General features: G+C 39.7%; 3 protein-coding genes and 1 pseudogene across 3 annotated transcripts in view; 2 read left to right on the plus strand and 2 right to left on the minus strand.

The window, feature by feature from the left end:
* mapk8ip2 (mitogen-activated protein kinase 8 interacting protein 2) overlaps positions 1–1,071 on the minus strand; it is a 29,203-nt gene extending 28,132 nt beyond the window's left edge. Inside the window, 1 exon segment of the mRNA XM_038706103.1 lies at positions 587–1,071. Within this exon segment, the coding sequence (XP_038562031.1) occupies positions 587–651 (65 nt within the window). The 5' untranslated portion in view covers positions 652–1,071.
* Positions 1,072–1,825: 754 nt separating this feature from the next.
* On the minus strand, positions 1,826–4,650 carry LOC119894136 (annotated as a pseudogene).
* A 1,409-nt stretch (positions 4,651–6,059) lies between these two features.
* Positions 6,060–10,187, plus strand: LOC119893809 (zona pellucida sperm-binding protein 1-like). Its single transcript, XM_038706156.1, is given in 5 exon segments — positions 6,060–6,073; positions 6,512–6,957; positions 7,071–7,137; positions 7,139–7,424; positions 7,427–10,187. Coding segments are annotated over 5 exon segments (999 nt in total). The 3' UTR covers positions 7,613–10,187.
* An 85-nt stretch (positions 10,188–10,272) lies between these two features.
* On the plus strand, positions 10,273–23,244 carry chkb (choline kinase beta; the record flags this gene model as incomplete). Its single annotated transcript, XM_038706157.1, has 11 exons — positions 10,273–10,814; positions 11,577–11,685; positions 12,308–12,421; positions 15,455–15,588; positions 15,677–15,781; positions 17,313–17,371; positions 18,778–18,865; positions 18,996–19,104; positions 19,946–20,046; positions 21,489–21,570; positions 21,717–23,244. Coding segments are annotated over 11 exons (1,500 nt in total), but the record flags the coding sequence as incomplete, so codon positions are not given.
* Between the last annotated feature and the right edge of the window lie 604 nt (positions 23,245–23,848).

Genomic DNA, 23,848 nt, shown 5'->3' on the forward strand with positions numbered 1-23,848 from the left:
ATTGATCTCGGTCAATAGAATCCCACTCACAATTGTGTTTATAGGCAAGGAAAAAACGCAAGCAGATTGCTCATATTGTGAGTGGCAGAGGTCACATTAGAGGCGTTTCAACCAACAATAAAAAGCATCAGCTAAACATCAGTAGGATTTCCGTACATCATTGTTCAGCAACATGCCCTTGCCTGGGTTGGACTCAACAGGGCGTGGGCCTCACACAGAGAATGCGCAAGGCGGGTGCCTGTCGCGACAGCTACAGATCAATCATTTGACACCTATTTTATCATTTACCGTTCTTCACACTTTTCGTAGCATAATAAAAGTTGTCTTTAAAAAAACGTATCAGCTCCAAAACACAACAAACCGACCCTGTTCAGCTGCAACACTGCGCAGGGAGGCAGTAGCAGGCCTGTGAGATTATTTAAATTTTTATATATATATATATATATATATGGTAGGGAATGCGCGTTTCATTGCAGTCATCAAAACATAACGGACAAATATGTTAATCCCTAGTGTAATTTCCTCCTCAGAAACCGTGCGCATCGTCTCCCATCCCTTCACTATGGCTCTACATGTAAGCTCTTACCTGCAGCCAGGGGGAGAAAGGGAATGGAAAGTGGATAGGGAAAACATCTCAGCCCTGTCCGCCATCTTCTTCCACAAATGACTCAGAGCAACTGCAGAAAATCAGGCAGGGAGCGCAGTCCATTCACAATCACAGGGCAGAGGACAGACGCAGCCCTGGACAGAGGTTTCTCTCTCCCTCAGCGGCCCCACAGATTCCCCCTGGCCGCAAGCCTTCGATCAGACGAGCCTGCTCAGCACCATGAAATCTGCAGTCAACCATCCACAGGCTAGGAGGGGGTGTCAAGGCAGAAATGATCGTCAGAGACAGCGCACAACGCCGCGGAAATTGAAATACAATCCTGTTTTCCCTCCGATACGTCCACGCGAAGCATAAGCGCGCAGTATGCGACCGCAGTTCGTGTTTTTTACTCGCTAAATGTCTGCTGCTGTGATGCTGCCTGTGACACACAGCGGATACGGGCCAGCAGTGCGGAGACAGGCAGAGACAGGGTTGGGGGGGGGGGGGGGGGGGGGGGATGGGTTGTGGAGCAGAGACGATATAACGTCAGGCTGTCCTGGATGCAGGCAGAGCTAAAGCCCGCAGGCTGGATAAGCAGCAAACTAGTGGCGCAGCACTAGAGGTAATGGGTAGCCAGGGCTTCTCTGATTCAGTGTTACCAGTCCCTGTTATCCGTGATTTTAAAGTTTGGGTATTCTTGTTTATTGTTTTTTTGGATCCCATCAACATCGCGCTTGTGTCAAAGAGAGAGAGAGAAAGTGCTGACAGCTGCAGAGCAACTGAACCAAAACAGACAGACATAATGAGCAAAACAACGTCAAAGGTTTTAAGAACTGGTGAATTCTTAGGACACAAACGATTACAAATAAAGTGCCGCAAAATAAAATGCGAGAAGAAAATCGGCTAAAGGTAAGGTAAAAAAAAAAAAAAAACCTAACTGGGTGCTACAAATAAAAAGACTGGTGTTATAGTTTCTCTCTGCACCTACGGTAGGCTGTGTATTTAAAATAATAGTGTTGTGTATGCCTATAATGTTTATACTGTAATTTGAAAAAAAAAAACATGAAGCCTAATCATGAAAAAACAAACTAGGATGTAGGCCTATATGGTATTATGTCAGGTGTAAAAGCACATAAATCCTGGTTATCAATACTATTCAATCTGACATGGATGTCAAAGGCATATTTTAAACATAATCATCATAATAAGCCACACAAAACATAGCCTTATACCAGAAAACACATACAAACGTGGGTGTATTTTATGTTGACATTGGCATCGCTTTAACATGATCAGAGGTTACAGTTTTGCTTCTTTTCTATTTACCATTGGATCACAGATTATAGGAGAATTATAAATCAGTGGATCACACCTCAGACTTCAAATGGTTATCATGCGGTCCTGAGCAGGCGCAGAGTGGAGCTGTTTACTGCCCGTGGTGCTGAAGTGTATAACCTGTATAAGCTGCAGTTTGCCATTTGTGCCACACGGGGTCGGTACATGTTCACTCACAAACCTGACCAGCCTTTGACAGAAATGCATTTGTATTACCCTGTAATGACCTTTATTCGCTAAATAAAAGGATTCACAAAGTTATTCAGCTACCAAACAGTAATGACATTTATTTTCTTATTTATGTATTTGGTAGTTTTGGTAGTATTACATTTTTATGGAGTAAATAGAGCGGAGTAAATATTTTCTTGGTTAAACTCAACTATTAACAAGCAGCAACAGAATAACATACAAACAGTTATGAACCAATGTAAATGTTTATTTTCTTGGTCATAGCCATGGCAGGAAATTGAGTTAAACCTTTTCTTCAATGTGGAAGGGACCCAGGGTTACATCACCTTGCCATTCGAAAACTAAGAAAGAAAGGCAGAAGACATGTGTTACAGTAAGCACCTCTGTGGTTGTCCTACAACACAGACACACATTTAACTCATCATGATATTGGTAACATTATATCAACTATGATAAAAATTTTGCAATATGTTGACTGTTCAATTTTCCTATTATAGTATCAAATACTTTAGACAGTTAATTTTTATCAACGTACTTTCCCTTTGAAAGACATCACGCGGCTTCCTGTAAGGATTTTTAGTTCCACTGCCACCACCAGATACACCAATGACAAATGATCCAGGAAAACCGGCGTCAGGGTAGGCAGATACACCACTGGATCCAGATCCACCAGTGCCAGATTGTCCAACTACACCAGAGTCACAGGAGCTACAAGCTGCATCAGCTCCGCTGGCCTCCTTCCAAATACTAATAAAGAGAGGTAGAAACAGTAAATATAGAATCTAGTCCCCAGTCACACATTTCATTAAAACACATGCACACACACACAGACTTGCCCACTGATGTAGGAACAAGATCTATGTTCACTATCGACGTGATCGGCAGCAGATGTTGCTGTCAAATGGCAGGTAATGTAGACCTGTTGGAATAATAGAGGGTTTGGGTCATTATTAGATGCCATTTTTAAATATTAAAATATTAAATCAGTCTTGGAGATCCTAACCATTCCAGCGTTGTCATCCTTGAACCTGAAGGCCTCCATCTGGAACTGAAGCATGTTGTCTACAGTGCGAACCAAGAACTTAGAGTTAGAGCCTGTGATCTTAGCATCAATGAAACACCTATGTGCAGAAAAACAAATAAGATAAAATAACATTAGGGATGGACAACAATGCGTTTGGGTTTGTAAAAATATATTCTTACTGAACAAAACTTAATTTAACTCATCAAACTACCTCACCCATTGTTATCAATGAAGGTATATCTGAGGGTGGAGGTCGCGTCAGGTGTAGGAGCAGCTACACAACTGTCCACATAAATACGGAGGGGAACATGGAAGTACTGCTTGACAACAGCCTGAATATGAATCATGTCTCCCAGGAAATACTGGTAGCTTGACCTCTCACTTTGCCAGTCATCTGTGCAATGAGATAAATGCATTTATAGCAATGTAGACCAATTTTAAATCACAGCTCCAAAAAAGTTAAAATATAAAGAAAATCTTTCTTTAACTCACCAGTCATGAGTTTCAGGGTGAAGTATAAGAATTCCTCAGCCACCTTAACCGCAGAAAATGGGACCCATAGAGGGTCAAGAGGAAGGCTGCTCACATTTTGCTTTCTAAATGATTAAACATGTTTTCTTAGAATGCAATGTAGTTCACAGACTAATGTGCATCATTTTCTTAGGCCAAAGGCTATGGATCACACATCAATCTAAGGTTTTAGTGTCAAATTATGTTATTTATTTCTTACCCCACCTCTTACTGATGGTCTACATACCTTTGGTAGTGACATTCCACAATTACAGCAGCTTGGTTGGTTCTCACCAAAGGAGCAGCACCCATAGGTTGGGGATTATAATTCAGGCTGAAGGTGTAGATGAGGGTATCTTCTGTCATCTGTATTATTACAAACAAATAGCATCATACGTGAACATATTTTATTGTTATTTTAATTAATATTCTCATAAATTAATTATTTATATCTTTTCTCAGTGAATGTCATCTTTGTTGTTCGTACAGCTAATAAGCTGCCACAGTCTTGCAGTTGAACCGTAAAAATCAACACTTGGGCAGCAGTGTCCACTGCAGTAACACCACATTCTCCCAGGGTAAGGTCAGCAGGATGATGAGCTGTCCAATCCCAAAAAAGTCCCTCATGACTTCCACATGAGCCTCCGTCTCTGTGCATGCGACAGCAACAGATATAGCAGCAACAGGCCGTCTCAACTCAAAAGGCCCTGGGGGTTTGACGTCAGGCTTCGGATCTTCAGGGTATCTCCATGTGAGTGGTTGCTCGAATGTCTGCTTTGACTGTTGGAGACCTATAGGCACCGGTGTCCTGGGTACCGGTTTCCCACGTGGTACTGGCCTCGGGTATTTAGGTAGTGAGGGTCTGTAAACATCGTCTCTCCGCTGAGCATCACAGAAGCTGCTGAGCACGGCCAGTGCCACAAAGCTGACAACAGTACACTTCATCACCATGACTTCACAACAAAGAGCGGTCTATTCAGTTCACTAGGTGCTGTTTGGTTGAAATGAGCAGCTACCTTTATAATACAGTGAGCATGTTTACTTCAATTATATTTCCGCCCCTTCTGTTGGCCTCTCCCAATCAGACCTGACAAGCATCCACCTTAGTCAATGACATCAGCTGCTGACAAAAGCGATGCCCACAACTCTGATTAGGTATCTTCAGCTGAGTTTAGATTATTTATTATTCAAATGCATAAAATGTGACTGTGGCAAGAAAATACAAGTAGACTAAAAATAGTCTTTTAAAAAACAACGTACTGTGTTGTGCTTTCACAAATCAACTTAAGGGCAATGTACTAAATGAAAGAAATAATAGCATCATAAGGGTCATTAGAAAGTTTCTATTCACTTTTCTTCAAGCAAATGAAAAATAAAACATGACTAGATGGCAAACATGTACTCAGAAAGTAGTGACCGTGGGTTAGGTCCACCTGCCCTCAACATGACATGTCAAACTCTATATTTTGCCAAAGTCCATTTTGTGAAGGGCTGCAAATCAATATGTCTCTAACCAGGACAAACTGATTTAACCACCAAATCACGTCAGGTGTTTTGTCAGTTTTGCCTGCAGTGAGTCCAGAAAACCTCAGTATGCTCTTCTGTGCTTCTGTTGTTCTCCAGTGATTTTTAGGCAAAGAGATATAAGGAGAAAATAATGCTAATATTTAGTTTAAAACACCAATCAGTTGTGATCTAATGAAGACTCTATTCACCACCTGACAGGAATTTTGGGCTAAGTGAGTCCATGACAACTGTTTGTTTGCCCTTTAAACTATAACATATCTCTCAAACCTCCTTCACAATACAGAGCAGGGACAAGGTTTACAGAATTATTTCTTTCCTTTATTTTATACATTTATTTTTTTCAAATAAGAACACATAAACAGACTTAATTTATTTGAAACCCATATATTTTTTTCTGTGACAAAAAAAAGGTTCACTTAATTTGTTCTGACAATGGAGCTATAATCAAACTAAATATGTATTTAATTCCTCACAATCATTAAAAAATATACTAAGCTAATATTCATTCATATACCCTTTTTAATTTTATATAGTATAGTAATAACTCCAGTTCAACCTATCTGCAATTTAAATTTGACTGATATCTAAGTTTTAAATATCCAAAAGGATAACAAAGATATCTTTAATTAAAATCATAAACTACATTTAGGATATATTCAGTTTGTGTTGCATTTATGGTAAACTGGACTGTACATATTTTAAACAAATGTTTTGACTTGTCATAAACGAATTGCTAGTATACAGTATGTAACTTGCATCAAATTCAATGGAATTAAATTTTTTCTCATACAAGGAGGTTAGACTTCATCATGTTGTAATGTTTTTGTAAATAAACTAAAAGATAAGAAGAGCTATTTGTTTTGTCCTGCCCTGCTGCACAAATACAACATGACCTGCATGTTGTAGGTCATATAGACCCTGTGAAGGTTTTGTTTTGAAATTGTTCAAACAAGCTGGAATTAATTCATTTATAATCAATACCACTGAGTGGACTCCCTATGGCAACCATGACTTAGAATTTAGAGAGAAATACTAGCCATTACATTTTAGTATATATGCAAAAGGATGTTTATTATCAAGTAAACTGTTAGTATCTCGTAATGCATCTTAGTAGATAATGCAGTAAATTGCAGTTTTGAGTTTACTTTTTTGGTCTCTAATCTCTTCAGTAAATCACCACGGACCAACCAGTATTGGAGTACTTGATTGGCAGTCGTGAGCAGGAAATAGGATGTGGGTTATCAAGTCATCATCACCACTACCTTGTAAAACTCAACATATTTGCACTACATTTTTTACAGCATCTGCCATTCTTTTGTTACTCGCTTTGTGCTGTGAAGCCATGGCATTAAAGTTGAGTGGTATTCTTCTAGCACTTCCCTGCTTGGCTGTCTGGCTGATGCTCAATATTTCAAGCAGCTAATATTCCCACCACCACCTCAGCAGCCTCAGCAACCTCTGGCTCTGAAATACCCACCACCACATCAGCAGCAGCAGCAGCAGCAACAGCAACAGCAGCCGCCTCAAGCTCTGAAATACCCACTACCACCACCACCTCAGCAGCCTCGGGCTCCACAATACCAACCACAACCACAAAAGCAGCCTCAGAGACCACAGGTTCCCCAGCAGCCCCATCAGCATCAGCAGCCCCAGCAGCAAGTATTTCAAACTTGTGAAGTGGCTGACTACTACAAGATACAGTGTGGGGCTCCTAGTTTATCTGCTACAGCGTGTAATGCTATAAACTGCTGCTTTGATGGACCCATGTGCTATTATGGCAAAGTTGGTAAGTATGTCTTTATTCCTCACAAGACAACATGAATAATCTACACTTAAGACAGACTTAAATGTGTTCAAATGGTATAGCATGAGTAATGCTTTATAATATGTTGTTCTCAGTGACTCTTCAGTGCACCCAGGGCACCCAGTTCATCGTGGTGGTAGCCAGCAACACCACACTACCCAACTACTTTCCTTTGAAAGGATCAAAACTACAATCCTGTTGGCACCACATCACCTTTTGCCATCTACCAGTTTCCTGCCACTTTCTGCAGCATTGTCATGATGGTAAACACTGTGACTCATTTGACTGTTTTCAATTTGGTTTGTATTCATCTTTGTGTAGATATGTTGACTTTGGTCATTGAGGTTGCCCTGGTTCCTCCATCACCCCCAGTTGCATCTCCTGGACCCCTGCGTGTGAAGCTCAGGTTGGCCAACGGACATGTATTTTGTGTAGTCAGTCTAGAGCAAAAAAGGTGGCCCACGGCTCCTTTTACATGGATGCTGACTACCCCGTCACAAAGGTGCTCAGGGATCCTGTGTACATTCACATCCAAATACTGGAGAGGACTGATCCCAACCTTGTGCTGAGTCTTGGAAGATGCTGGGCAACTTCTGACCCATACCCTCGGAGTCTTCTACTGTGGATTCGTGGCTAAGAGTAAGTGGTCTGACTTGGAGATAGGCATATAGAATTTTTTTTATACCATACTCAATCCCTGTTCCGCACAGTCTCCTCTTGTCATAGCTGACCCTATCGTGACGACCATTACCAGACCATATTGGTCCTTGTGGGTGCCTCATCAGAACAGTTCTTTATTTTCAAGATGTTCATCTTTGTAGCTACTTGGAGCTGTCAATCCCAGAAAGGGAGGGGCTACAGTTCCAGAGGTTATGACACTTCTCAAGGAAAAGGTATTGGATCCTACTATCTTGTTTTGTTTTGCTTGTACATTATTGTTAATATCACCTTATCTACATATTTGCAACCAAGACACTGCAAAACAGAGTGTGTTGCCAACCCTCTCCTGGAAATAATTGTGAACATAGCTGAGCTGCTCCAAAAAGTGGAAGTTGTACAGTATTCACATTGATGATATTCACCACAAATATGGTGTTTGTCTGAAGTGTTTTTGACTAAGATGAATACAGGAAGCTAAATATATCATGTTTGTGATGTGTTATACAAGAACAGCATGGCTTGTGGATATCAGTAAAGTTAAACATATCTTCAAGAGTAAATGATGTCTGACATCAACATGTGTCTTACTTACCTCAGGTTTGACAGCAACTTACAATTGCCCTGAATACACAGCATGTTGTTGTCTGGCTCTGGCTCAGCACCATACCCATGCTACGTTCCAGGCAACTGGGAACTTGGAAATTTCTGACCTCTAACTGGAATAACTACCCTAGAATGCCACTTGAAGTTGGATTTTCTACTTGTGAATTCGGAGAAAAAATATGTAGGGTGAATTCAGGTATATTGGGACATGAGGTAATTTGGGACAGCATAATTTAGGGACAGCATAATTTAATTTCTTTTCCCCTGAAAGTTTTAAGTCAAACTTATTGGTGCTAAGACCTTGCTGTGAATGCACATAACTAAAGTCACATGACATAATTTATGTGTCATCACATGGGGGTGTGTGGTCTGCATCAAACAAGAAGTTGATCCCAAAAAACAAGAGTTAAAAGAAATGACATAGGCTTCAGCTTGATTTTGATCTTGATCTCTCTTTATTGTTATGATGAATTTAAGGTCTGTTACAGAATAGAATAGCACCAAGAAACAGATAAAAAAAATTAAATAAACATGTTTGACAACATGTTGGAGTCTCTAATGATTTTAACATCTTAATCAAAAGTCTATAGCCTGTTGACATTTGCTGATGTAATAATGAATTAAGCTATCACAACAAATGATAGGCTAATACATATCATCATGTAACTTTAGACATATATTTATTTTCTTTTTATTTTATTTATGGTTAAGAAATAAGTTTAAAATACTTTTTGAAATATGTCAATAGGGTTAATGGCTAGGTTGTACACTAATAAAAACTGTGTCCCAAATTACCAAACATGCTGTCCCAAATTACCAAACATGTTCCTGAAAATGAGTTTTGTGTCAACTACAACAAAATGGTGAACCAAGCTTTGTCAAAATAATTTCTTCACATAAAAAAAGCAGACATCTTGAGGAATTCAGAAATATATCATATGATGGGTTACCTTTTTAAATTTATGACATTAAGGAGATCACAAGATAGAATTACATGAATTCACCCTACCACTCAACTTCACCAGTAGCAGGTGAATAACGTCACACAACAATGGCAGCTCCCATGGAAGCACACATAAAACATAAACAGAAAGGCAACATAAAGTGTATCTCCATGTATTTAAATGAAAATAATTCATGCTTTCATACAGTGAAACCTTTTCTGCATGTAAACTGATATAAAACTGTTTTGCCAATGTTATTAGATAGCTGATTACAGTAAATAATCTCTGAAAGTAGGCCTAATCTTCTGTTCACAAGAGTTATTCAGTAAAATGTTAAAAACGCCAGAACATTTGAAAACATTAGGAAGTATAATCTACAACATTTATTGTCTTTTGAGGATTACCACTTCAGTCTATTGTTTTCATTAAAACGGCCATCATTTTAATTAACACCAAGGACAGTGCCGAGGGTGCAACTGGGTGTTCACTTGACAGTTTGTCACAGTCAGTCATGTCTTTCGTCAGGCACCTGGAACGCTCTGAAACTCGGATATTTCCTAATTCCGAGCAGTCTAGAACACGGCATGACTTGTAAAGTTACCTCCTAGTAACGACCAATGAGCTTAGCATGTGAACACGGAAATGAATTGTGATTGGACTTTTGAATACGCCTGTCTGGCTCAGCCCTATGCTGCGTTCCAGGCAACTCGGAACGGGGAAATGTCCGACCTCCAACTAGAAAATGTAGCCTAGTATTGAACGCCACTTGAAATCGGATTTCCAACTTGTGAACTCGGAGAAAAAATATGTACCCCGATTTCACGAGTAGCAGCCGAAATACGTCACACAACAATGGCAGTTCCCATGGAAGCACATATTGTAAATGGTAAACCATAAACTAAAAGGCAACGTAAAGTATTAAATTAAAATAATACATATGCCTACTACTATCAAATAGTAAAACTTGTTCTGCATATAAATTGATGTAGAAATAGTTTCCCAGTTCCGAGCAGTCTGGAACGCGGCGTCACTCTGGCTCACTCCAAATCATCGATTGCTGCGCGTGCGTGGAAGTGAAACAGTAATCTGAATATACTTTAATAGTCGTAATCAACCGCCCCCCACGCAATTGAGACGGTCCAGCCATGTTTGGCTCTTCCGGTTAAGTAACGTTAGCTTTACCGGCGAACTGCGTTTGCCAGCGAGTCCCTCCTGCAGCGTCAGACCGACATTTCAGACCGTTGTGTCTTTACTCTTCGACCGGAAAGTCACGATGCAGTCGGATCGAAATATAACCAGTAACATTAGCAGCAGCAGCTGTGGCGTGGACAGAGCAGGTAAACCGGGGCTTTTCAGCAACATTCATACTGTCACAACAGAAGACACGGGTCCACCGGCGGAGAAGAAAGGAGTGGGAGGCACGGTTATCGTTAACGAGAGAAAGTTGAGGGCCCATAGCCCCTTGTTTGGGGCCAACTGTGATGACGACTCTGAGGCAGAGGCTTTCCGGGATGGGAGAACCGAGGAGGTTGACCGGGACACGAGGGGCAGGGCGTTTGCTTGGTGCCGAGACTTTCTCTCAGGGTCGTGGAAGACCATCAAAGAGGATGATTTTCAAATCAGCATCGTCAGGTAAATAATGTCGGCTGTCCTGAGGATAAACTAACTGTAAGAGCATTGTCATAAACACAGAGAGACTTAAATGTTGAACTCTAACATTAATGTGTAGGGACCGCTATTGTGCGTCCATGGTCTCCAGTAATGACATCATTCACATAGCTCACTGTAACTAATTGTTTCATCTTTACATCTCTGATGATAATGGTTCCCCATCTCGTTTGTCTTGGGATCTTTTAAAATAATGTCTGCTTTTGATCACAGCAAGTTAAATAGCCCTGACTTGTGAGCAGTTCAACAAAAGGGTGACTTTCTTTCTTGGATAGTTTCATTTGAAGGGTTTATAGCGATAAAGAGGGGAATGTATCTGTGTAGGCTATATCACAAGGGGAAAGAAATATATAATTTGTGTACCAGAAGTATGGTGACCCCTGCAATGTTTCTTTGGGCTCCATGAGTACTGTCTAAAGGTATTTTCGCTGTTATTGAAATGTTCTGTCTCTTTGTGATATCTATTCTGCATATCTGCTACACTATAGGGTTACCATTTATTTCTGTAAGGAGCCCTCAACTTAGAGATGCTTAAACTAAACCTGTGTTGTACTGTTTGGAGTTGACTTTGCCTTTATATTCTGGCAGAAGGCATGGCCAGCAAGGGTAAATGCAACACAAAGGTATTCTAAGCAAAATGTTTGGGTGTTGTCTGACTAATATTTATGACGTGAGGTCATGATAACTGTGCTCAGATGTGATAACACTGGTGTTTTTGTTTTGCAGTGGTGGACTGAGTAATCTGCTGTACCTGTGCTGTTTGCCTGACCATGTGCGCTCTGAGGGAGAGGAACCTCGCCAGGTGCTCCTCAGAGTCTATGGTGCCATCTTACAGGTGGGTCAGTCTAGTAGGGGTTCTTGTGAGGTATATTTTCTCCATGAATGTTTGTGGCTGCACATATTTAATAATCATGGAGAGAAAATGATATACCATTGTTTCAGTCAATCTACTTTAGCAGATGGGGCGGCATTAGCTCAGTCTGTTAGAACCCCTGGTGTCGTACGATGGCAGTTCACTGCACCTTATTAGGATGCGTTAAATGCAGAGAACAGAAGTACCCCGCGCCCTCCCTTTTGGGCGGCACGGTGGATTGCACCGTGGTCTCACAGCAAGAAGGTCGCTGGTTCAAACCCCGGTCGTCCCGGCCTTTCTGAGTGGAGTTTGCATGTTCTCCCTGTGTCTGCGTGGGTTTCCTCCGGGTGCTCCGGTTTCCCCCACCATCAAAAACAACAGTTCTTCAGTCAGTGCAATTGACTGGGACACTGATGGAGTTGGTCCCTGCACAGCGACTGCCCACTGCTCCCTCGAGGGATGGGTTAAATGCAGAGAATGAATTTCGCTATGTGTATGTGACAATAAAGTATCTTCTTCTTCTTCATTGCCATTGCCCCTTACATGGAAGCAAACCAAAAACAGCATCGTACTGTGTCTGACTGTGTGTGTTTCTTTGATGCAGGGTGTGGACTCCCTGGTGTTGGAGAGCGTGATGTTTGCCATCCTGGCAGAACGAACTCTTGGGCCAAAACTTTACGGCATCTTCCCTGAGGGACGCTTAGAACAGTACCTTCCGGTATGATGCACACACACACACACTGTGTGCCTCTCTGTGGTGGTTTTGGGGGGGAGCCAATAGGAACCAGTGCCCCTGTAACACAGACCTTGGACCCCCCTGTGACCCTCCTCTTAATGAAAAGTCTACAATAATCATAGTAATATATCTGCCTTGCGTATTATTCATTGCACTGAATTGAGAGTGTCTAAACAAAATGAGCCGTTTCAGTTTCCCTCGTAAAGCAAACATTTATTTCGTGATAGTCTGACAATGTTATAACTGACCACATAGTTGATCACTTAGTTATGGTTTTGAAGCTAGATCTAGACAGGCTGTCACCTTTTCAAGTAAGCTGCTCCTACAAATACCACGCCATCGACACTGTAAAATCAACATCACTGTAATCAGTTTAACACATTGCTCGCCTCAATGTTACATCTACTTGACTCGAAATGTACATTAAACTGAATGCAGCATTGTAGACAATATTTTTTCCCCCTCCTTAAAGGGTAAATTATTATCATAACAATATAATAATACATTGCATTTAAACAGCAGTAGCCTACTGGTCCTACCAGGCTGGACATGCAGTCTGCCAAAATATGTATCCAAGTCCATAATGCACAGATAATGCCCTATCAAGTATTTAATTTTGTGTATACTTCACATCAGGACTAATAACAGGGGTGAATATGGAGATGTTCAATTCAATTTTATTTATATAGCGCCAAATCAAAACAACAGTTATCTCACAGCGCTTTTCATAAAACAGCAGGTCTAGACCGTACTCTATGATGCTATTTACAGAAGCCCAACAGTTCCCACCAAGAGCAAGCACTAGGCGACAGAGGCAAGGAAAAACTTCCTTTTAAGAGGCAGAAACCTCGAGCAGAACCATGGCTCAGGGTGGGCGGCCATCTGCCTCGACCGGTTGGGGGTGGGTGAGAGAGAGAGAGAGACTACACAATATACACACAGAGGTACAGACAGTGAAGGTGATGTTGCTATAGACTAAATGAAAAATGGTACAGATATTTATAATAGTGTTAATGGTAAAAATTGTAATGTTAATAATTATAATAACAATAAGACTAGCAACAATAGTCGTTGCAGCAGAGGGTGTCGAGCAGGAACACGGGGGCAGCAGTTGACTTGCAACCACAGATCCAGACTCCACAGCTCCAGAGCCAGAAAACCTGCAGGAAGTGATAGGAGGAGAGAGGAGAGGGACGAGAAAGCACAAGACTACGGGAAAGGAGAGAAGAAGTGTTAGTAACATGCAATAATGGGATGAGGTTGCATACAGAGGGAGAGAAAGTAGAGGAGAGAGGAGCTCAGTGCATCATGGGAAATCCCCCGGCAGTCTAGGCCTATAGCAGCATAACTAAGGGATGGTTCAGGACTCACCTGAGCCAGCCCTAACTATAAGCTTTATCAAAGAGGAAAGTCTTAAGCCTACTCTTAAATGTGGAGATGGTGTCTGCCTCCTGAACCCAAACTGGAACCTGGTTCCACAGGAGAGGAGCTTGATAGCTGAACGCTCTGGCTCCTAGTCTACTTTTGGAGACTCTAGGAACCACAAGTAACCCTGCATTCTGGGAGCGCAGTGCTCTGGTGGGGTAGTAAGGTACTATGAGCTCTTTAAGATAAGATGGTGCCTGACCATTAAGAGCTTTGTAGGTAAGAAGAATGATTTTAAATTCTATTCTGGATTTTACTGGAAGCCAATGCAGAGAAGCTAAGACAGGAAAAATGTAATCTCTTTTCCTGGTTCCTGTCAGAACACGTGCTGCAGCATTCTGGATCAGCTGAAGAGTCTTAATGGACTTTTTCGAGCAGCCTGATAATAAGGAATTGCAGTAATCCAGCCTAGAAGTAACAAATGCATGGACTAGTTTTTCTGCATAATTTTTAGACAGGATGTTCCAGATTTTCGCAATATTACGTAGGTGAAAAAAGGCGGTCCTTGAAATTTGCTTAATGTGAGACTTAAACGACATGTCCTGATCAAAGATAACTCCAAGATTCCTCACAGTGGTGCTGGAGGCCAGGGCGATGCCATCCAGGGAAACTATATCTTTAGATAATGCGTCACGGAGGTGCTTAGGCTCCAGAGCAATAACTTCAGTTTTATCTGAGTTTAACATGAGAAAATTACAGGTCATCCAGGTTTTAACATCCTGAAGGCACATTTGAAGTTTAGCTAACTGATGAGTTTCATCTGGCTTGATCGATAGATATAACTGAGTATCATCTGCATAACAATGAAAGCTTATGGAATGTTTCCTGATAAAATTGCCTAAAGGAAGCATATATAAAGTGAAGAGGATTGGTCCGAGGATTCCTAGCAAAAGTTATACTGGGATACAAAATACAAACTGGGATCCAGAGAATGTCTAGTATACTAGAGCTTATACTGTTCATTAAGCCTTACAAAGAAGTGTTGCATCAAAGAATGTACTGTAACTTGAGCTAAAGTTAACAGGAACAGGGTTTTTTTGAATAATGTAATTTAATATTATAACTAAGTTACTGGAAAAATCCTGTTTATAAAATAAAGAACTGTAAGTTATTGAAAACATTACATTATATACTAAACAAGACATTTTGAAAGCTTGAACATTGCCTTTGTCTCTTTTGTCCTGGATTGAATGTGGCCCTCTGACAAAACAACTGGCCCCAGTCTGGCCCCCTCAATAAAATTGGTCTAGAACCCCCTCTGCTGCTTCCCACTGCGGTCATCTTCAGCCATTGTGCATTCATGACTTCTGCGTGTGGAAATAATGTGACACATGTCCTTGACCTTCATCATGTTTATTGTGTAAAGCATCCAGGGTCATGTGTAGACTCTTTTGAAAACATTTTTTTGTGGTGTGACTACAAGATAATAATTGCTCCTTTGAAAAATTTAACAATACTATTTAGTTGTAAATGTAAAACAGTCTTTTTTGTGGAGATTTAAAGGTCCTAAGTGTGCTTACTTAACCTAGCTCCTAATATAGAGGAAGCATTTGCAGTAGTAGTCATGTCTCTGTGTCTTTGTTTTCTCAGAATACTCGCATGCGCACAGATCAACTTTCAGATCCAGCCATCTCAGCTGAAATTGCTACCAAGTTGGCATGTTTTCATGAAATGGTTATGCCATTTAACAAAGAGCCTAAGTGGCTGTTTGGGACCATTGACAGGTAAGGACACCCTGATATAACTTTCTTTCTTCTACTAGAACGGTCTGTTTTTTAATACTTTAAATGTACTGTACTTTTTCTCCTTTAGTTACATGGGTCAAGTGATGAAGCTTAATTTTGTACGTGAAGCACATGTGAAGAAGTACAAGAAGCTGATGAAGTTGGACCTGCCTGCTGAACTGGACAGCCTCTAGTGAGTTGTGGCACAGGCCTCAAATGGCCAAATCTTGTACATTTCTTGGAGGGACTTTATACATGTGGTATACATAAAGCCTTAATGTTGTGGTAGGTAGGGTTAAGGAAAAAGCCTCTAGCATCCCCGCTCCCCTCCTTCCAGTACCCACAAGTGTCAGTGAGAGACTGTGCTAAGCTTTCCACTCTGTTTCAAAATGGCTTTGAAACAAGTAGCAGAACTCTGATGCAATCACTATTGTCTAAGCCAAGTGCCAACTCCATGTTGTTTAGTCAGCGCCGTCTCATATTACCTACTGTGATCTCCATCTAGACTTTAGGCAGAGTGGCAGTTTAGCCTGTACAACTACTCATATTTAAGGGCTCCCACCAAAAACCTCAAGAATGGACAATTAACCATCATGTTCCAGATGGTGAGAGGAATGCGGGAGAGCAATAAAACGGTTAAATGGTGTGTGTCAAACCTACTTGTTTTCTGTTGAGGGTACAAAGTAAACCTGTCAGCATGGGGAGTCTCAAACCCAATATCAGACAGCAAATGTGTATTGATTATGTGTTACATGATTAAGTCTATAATGGCTATAGTTGTTTCCAGTCTAATGGCTGACCTTTGTCCCAGTCCTTCCACGACTTCACTGCTGAGTCCTCCTGGCAGTCTGACCTCAATAGCCAATAGAGAATTAGCCCAGTATTTATTGTCTTTATCTATGAACACATTTGTTATCTTGTGGATATGTACCAGGCTCACAAGACTGACATAAAATGTAACAGCCAATACACAGAAATCCTCTGGCCTGCTGCAGTCATCTGAAGTCCTCAATCTCATCTGTGTTGAGATTTTTTTTTCTTTCCACATTCAGGAATTATCCCCTCAGTATATTCAAGATTTCAGTTATGTACTCAAGCCTCTAGAGAGTTGAACACTCGTTGCGTTGAATGGCTTGGTATATACCCATGATACCTCCATACTTTAAATGCCTGATGTCCAGTACAAATAATCAAACCAAAATATGGATAGTTGAATATGAATCAGTAAAACTTTTAAAAAACTATTTGCATAGCACAAGTCATAAATCGAATGCAAGTGCTGAATATGAAATAATTTAAATAAGCATTACTTTAAAAACATTTAAATGAATAAAATAAAACTAAGAACTAATAGTAGTAAAAGTAAAATAAGAAATAACATTAATAAATACAGTGAGGTGTCTATCTCTATGTATTGTTTCATGTATGTTGTCCGAGGGGTGGATTTCAAATGAGTGTGATTCATTGCTTGCGGTGGAGAGTTAACATGAAATGTTTGGGTCTCATTGCCTTAATGTAGCCTTGCCTTTATGAGCTCTTCACTTTTATATTTTATAACTCAACCGAATGTCTTTTCTTTGGGCTTAATTTCTCATAAATGACGAGTAGTAGTAATAATAATAATGTGCGAGTTCCACTGCCTGCAACACTGACGAGCTCTTTCTCTCCTCTCCCTTTTTCTTTCTTCACCTACTCTGTTCATCTGGCTCTTGTCTCCACCACAGTGCGTTGCTGGCAGCGACTCCATCGCCCGTGGTGTTCTGCCACAATGACGTCCAGGAAGGTAAAAACTTATCCTGTCCTCTTATTGCCCCCTAATCCTCACACCTCTAATATGTGCTGACGCTATGGCTTCACTGTCACATTGCCTAGTAGAGCATTATAAAGATGGTTAGGGTGTGGTTATTAAACAGCCCAATTACCAGATTCTTATGTGTCGGGGATGTAAAAAGACTTTCAAAAAATATAACAAAGAAATGCTGCTGAAACAAATTGTCTACCTAGCTTTATTGCCTAGCTTTAATAGGTACAGCTCACGCCTCTGAAGTAGATGAGGTGGCAGAGATTTAGGTTTCTAATGAATGGGACTGTCTCACAAATCAGACCACCACCTTAGATACCGGCAACATTATGCCGGTATGTAATCAAGATTACACCAATGTATATCTCATGTGCATTATTACGGGGCAATAACAGTCTCCGCTTCCTCTGAGAAGCTTTCCGCAAGATGTTAAAAGCTGACCATGTAAATTAGATTGTACAGTGCATGGACTAATGCAATTATACATGACTTTTTTTTTTTTTTTTTTGGTAGCAACATCATATATCGGCAATAGTTCGCCCTGCTCTCAGAATATTTGCATCGGCCATTAAAAAACCCATATTGGTCGACTACTAATTTCCACATACTTTTGTGCATTTAGTGTTATTTATGAGACACTTCTCAAATACTGAGCATATATATGTATTCTACATTAGTTCTTTTTATTGTGAAAATGTGAGTCCAGAAGGATAGTGGTAGCTGAAGAAGTTGTTAGACAATAAATACCCCACACATGGGCACACACATATAAACACACATGGATCACTCTCGTTTTGTAGTCAAGGCCACCCAAACCAAGACCAAGTCATGATCAAGACCAGAGTGTGTTGAGACCGAGACAAGACCAAGACTTTGAGGGGTTGAGACCGAGACCAAGACCAAAGGAGGGTGAGACAGAGTCAAGACCAGGACCAGTGCCGCACACATGACACATGATAAAATGTGGAACATGTAAATCATAGGCACTTCTCAAATTGATCTGAAGAATCCACATTCCCACAAAACCACCCACATACAAACACTGAGAGCTGAAATCAATGTAACCATCTTTATTCAACACTCCCTCCATGGTTTACCATCCACCTAACAAAGTACAATTGTTTTGTGCAAACGGAAGGTTTTCCTGTTTGATTGCATATATCATTTATGTCACATGTCATTTTTGATCTGAAACTCAAGACCTTCAAAAAATGGTCTTGAGACCAAGACCAATCTTGAGTACTACAACACTAAACCAGTCATCATACCACAAATGTGTAGCGACCAGTTTGAATAGTTCAGATACTTGTCACTATGACAGAATACCACTTTGTTATGCAAAGTGATCCTGTGGTCCGAACCTTTTCCTCCTCGTTTTGCCACTGCAGGTAACATTCTGATGCTGGAAGACCGGGACCACACCTCAACAGACAGACTCATGCTGATAGACTTTGAGTACAGCAGTTACAATTACAGGTAATATGTGAACTCTTAATACATTTAGTGTAAAGGGATTGATTTAGTTTTTAGCAAATCCAATGAGTCATTTATTTAAAAATTAGTTTGGGATCCTTTTGCATTAATATGAATATTTTCTTTTATGCAGGGGTTTTGACTTTGGGAACCATTTCTGTGAGTGGATGTATGACTATACCTATAACCAGTGGCCCTTCTTCAAAGCCACACCGGAGAACTATCCCACCAGAGAGCAGCAGGCAAGTCTCAAAACCTTACAGCTAAATGAAAACTGTCCAAATTCTTGCTCTTAGAGCCTCACAAGAATCAAATTTAAACTGAATGACTTAAATACTAATATAGTTTACTCTTATGCTTGGGATAGAATTGCAAAACTCCTTTGTAATGGTAAAATGTTATTATAAGTATCAAAGTTAAAAGACATAAGAGTACCAGAAAACTGGACACCTCAAATGAAATATTTACAGAGAAATATTTATAAAGTCAAACCTTGCATAGCAGTTTAAACTTAGTTTAGTTTAATCCTAAGTGTATGCTATAGATTAGAGAAAAGATCAAATAGTGTGGAGTGGAGGTCAGCTGTTTATTGAAAGACAACCTGCAGTTAAAAGCATTCAGTGCATTAGACAAACATGGTATTGAGGTTTTAGGATCAATGATTTTAACTTTAACTATACAAATGTTCCCAATTTTAAACCTACTATTTGGATATAGTTAATTAAATAGTGTTGTACTCGCTTCTCCCTTGAAGCTCCGACAGATACTTTATACTACAGTGCTGATGTTTGAACCCAAGATCGAAGGTAACCTCCAAAGGGAATAGATGTTTGAAGTGTTGTGGTTACACAGTACCATCTAGTGGTAAAACTTGAGTTTAAGAGAGGGCTGCATCAGATGGTGTTGCACATGTGCACAATCCAATCAATGGAACTGTTAATTAACTTTTTCCCCTTGCAGGACCCTGCCGTCAGATATGTCTTCTTGTGGGGATTATTATTTAAATCATATTTTCCCTTTAATAAATCAACAAGTGATCATTTTACTACATTTATTAACCAATAATTTAGCTTTTTTTCCCAGCTTCATTTTATCAGGGGCTATTTGGCAGAACAGAGAAGATACTCCAACATTACCATTGACCAGACACAAGTTGAAGAGGACATGATAATTGAAGCCAACAGGTAACACTTGGTGTTATAACAACAGCGGTGAATCTGTATAATTAAATGTTATAGCAGAATCACCAATGTCCTGGGGTCTGCACTACGAAGCAAGTTCAGCATACAGAGGATATCTTTTCGTTATCTGGATTGACTAACCCTGACAATCGTGATCAAGATAAGCAGTGACACAACGCTGGTTATAAACTCGGTACATCAACCCAGGGTTTCCCAATCCAGCCATAAGCACAATCACATAAATGAGGCAGTGTCTGCAGCATATGAACAGTTCTAAACATAAACAAGTCTACTGGCAGCAGAGTGTCATATTTTACAAACGAAGCGCCACCTATAATATTAGACAAATACAATGAAGTTAAACAAGGCATGCAAACTCTTCACCTTTCGGCGAAATTCACTGTTTTGAAACCAAAATGGGTCACCTACCTGATTTGTGCAGAAAATACTTAAGTTTCTTTTTGGCCAAGTTTTCCGTTCATATATTTAAAGATTTTCAATTGTCACCTGCCATCTAAGTGTTTAATGCTCACAATTTTCTGAGGGAGGCCCCCAAGACCCCCCAACTCATTCCAGCATTGATGATTTCAACAAAGTAGTTTTAAAATATCATCACATCTTGTTCTCGCGACACCAGTATCCTCTCTTGAGCTAAGTGTATCGTCACACCCCTAATCTGAGCCCTTATGTCCCCACTGCTTTTCAACACAAAGTGATGAATTTGCACGTCGTTACATTTCTGTTGTTGCAGTAGAAGATTGCAAGTTATCTATACATGTAAGCTTAAACAGACCCCTCTTATACTGTCTCTGTATGTTTAATTGCTTGCGTATCCTTATCACCTTTTTTACCCCTAACCAGTTTGCATGCCTGTGAACACATAATCCAGGCTAAAAGCAACACAACAGCAGCTGCCACATGCAGGAAAACAAAAAATCTATATGACTGACTGTATGAATGCCTAAGTTAACAGGCTTATAAATGTGTTGCATTGATGTATTATTATGGCGTTATGACAATTTTAGCCTTATTCTTACAGCTTGACTGTTGTGTTTCGACACTGGCGCGAAACCCTCAGGCACTGGACTGGAAGTAGTTGTTCAAGAATCACTTAAAAAATGTTCCAAACATTGTACGAACAAAATGAAAAAGCATTCATACCCTTAAAAAAATGCTCAAATAATAAACAAATTGATATTAGCCTAGTCTTAATTTGAGTACCAAACTATATGCCCATAATATTCAGCCCAACATAAGAAAAATGAAACCCATTTATTTTAACGGCTGCGACAGGCTGTGTAAAACGGACTTAAGAGCAAACAAAAAATTTAAAAACATAATTCCAGGTGAAAACCCAGGTGTAACCCTGAAGTGACCTCTCTAATGCTTTGTAGTACAGGCACCTGGTTTTGTTTTGTCATCATCATTTTTGTTTTGATTTGTAGGTATGCATTAGCATCACACTTCCTCTGGGGGCTGTGGTCGATCATTCAAGCAAAGATATCCAAGATTGAGTTTGGATATATGGTAAGGAGACATGTTCTTTTTTAGAGTTTGATACAAACACTGGCTGCATGCTATCTATTTCAATACACACAGTAATGTTTGTTACTCATGTATTTAAGAATAAATATGAGTAAACTCGCCCAATAGTAAACCGTTTTGTTTTGCAGGACTATGCCCAGTGTCGTTTTGAAGCCTACTTCAAGCAAAAAAAGCTCTTCTCCTGATTTCCACCATGTTAATTGGATTGTGATGTATGGTTTATTGGTCCTTTATCATTTTCAAGCTAATCTTTCTCTGTTGAGATTCTATGCAGCTCTGCTTTTGAAAAGTAGACATTTATATTTGAACACAGTGCAGCCAATAATTTTATTGAAGAATTTTAGAGCAGGTGTAGCTCTATAGCAATGAATGTTGTTGTTTATTCTTTAAGGGACTCAGTCAATGTGATGTTTAGGTATTCTAATGGCTAATGCTAATGTTTGCCAGAGAATTAATGCCTTAGTCATTTTGTTAAACTTAACCATTAGTCTTGATTTTAGCATGGACATGTTTTGTTTTGTTTTGTTTGTTTTGTTTGTACTTTGCTTAGTGTTTTTAGTCATTCTACCTCATTTCTTTCTTCTCATGTTCATAATTCACAATGGTTATTCTCTAATGGTGGTCCAGTAAATTTAAGTTCAAAGCTTACATACATTCAGCAAATTATTACAAAAGGAAATTTTATAGAGATGCAGCAATTCCCTTGGCCTATTCCGATTTTCTTTTTTTATTTAAAGTGTGACCTTCCGAATCTGATTATACTTCTTTCTAAGAACTATAATTGACAGCATACACAAACATTTAGTAACTTCTTTTTAATGGAATAAGTGTTTTGCTATTCTTCCTGGGGTCCATTCAATTGCTTGTTCATAATAAAACTGACTGTTAAATAACTTCTATATTTCTACACTGCATCAGGTTACAGTATACTATATATTTTATTTGAAAGAATAGGCTACATTACCTTTATTTCTAGTAGATTATTTCTTCTCTCACCATTCTAGTCGCGCAAAAAACACAACTCGTGTTTCACCCGCGATTCCGATTTCACATCATGTGAGGCTGTGACGTGAACCATCATGCTGTGAAGCACAATTGTTGCATCTCTAATATTTTATACAGCATCACTGAAGTCCTAAATACTGTTAATTTAACTAGAACATAGAAGTTTTGGATCAGTCTCTACATTTCTGCTGCACTTGTCCATATTTTAATCTTGTGTCATTTATGTATTATTCAGATCATTTTCTGTTTGTTTTGCCAAGAATCATAACTTGGAACTAACCTGTTAATATTCTTACCTGTGTAACAACAATGTCTATCTGGCACATGTATGCAACCACATCAACCTGAATTGCCTAAATTACATCCAACAATAATTTAAGTCTGAGTTAGAAAAGTCACAGTGTGACTTTCCCTTTACCTTATTTGAATGTAGGGGTGTCGATTCTAAATCGAAAAGCAGGATCAGTGAATCTCTTAATATTTCTTTATTTATTATTAATATTTCTCCACCCCAGCTACTTGCAGGAATTGAGGTTTTTTGGTTTTTTTTTTTTTAAAAAGCATCATTGTCCTAGCAGTTTAGTTGAGGTTGGTCCTCTTTGCACTACTAAAAATGAAATTAAAAGCTAATAAACATGTGTTTAGAAACTATGTCAGTGAAATTGTTTTTATTGTCATTAACTATGTATTTGTCTTAAAAGATATTTTAACAAATGTATTGATACATTTTGGGAGTTACAAAGTTATTCTCATATTACGGGCACATAACTGCTACGTAACTTGAGTGCCCCATGATGACGTCTAGAGCAGAGTGAAGGAGACCATGTTTCATTCCAGAGGGTTGACTGTTGTCCCACCTCCATGTGCCAAGAATAGACCAGCCAGAAAAGATCGAGAGACACTTTAAATCGACTGGATCTGTTACAGAAAGATGGGAATTCTGAAGATATAGCCTTGTGGTGCACTGCACTGTTTTCTTTAACATGCTGTTTCTGCCTGCATGTCGTCTTAAATCCTTCATCTTAGCTGCTTCACTGTTTGGCTATAAAAGTGCACGTGACTGCGGGTGCTGTAGCAGGGAAAAGGAGACGAACCAGTGGAACATGGACTAAACTGACTGGTCTGTCTATTTTCCATTGTAGTGGCTGTTTGGAAGTCTTGTGGATCGCATCTTCAGAGTTTTAACAATCAAATAACATATGGCGCAGACAGTATTAAAACTGTTTTAATGGGCTAAACTTAGAACCAAACAAAA

The sequence above is a fragment of the Micropterus salmoides genome, unplaced genomic scaffold, assembly GCF_014851395.1.
Source record: "Micropterus salmoides isolate LMB-PRFRI ecotype aquatic unplaced genomic scaffold, ASM1485139v1 Ms_hic_scaffold_8, whole genome shotgun sequence".
Taxonomy (NCBI): Eukaryota; Metazoa; Chordata; class Actinopteri; order Centrarchiformes; family Centrarchidae; genus Micropterus; species Micropterus salmoides.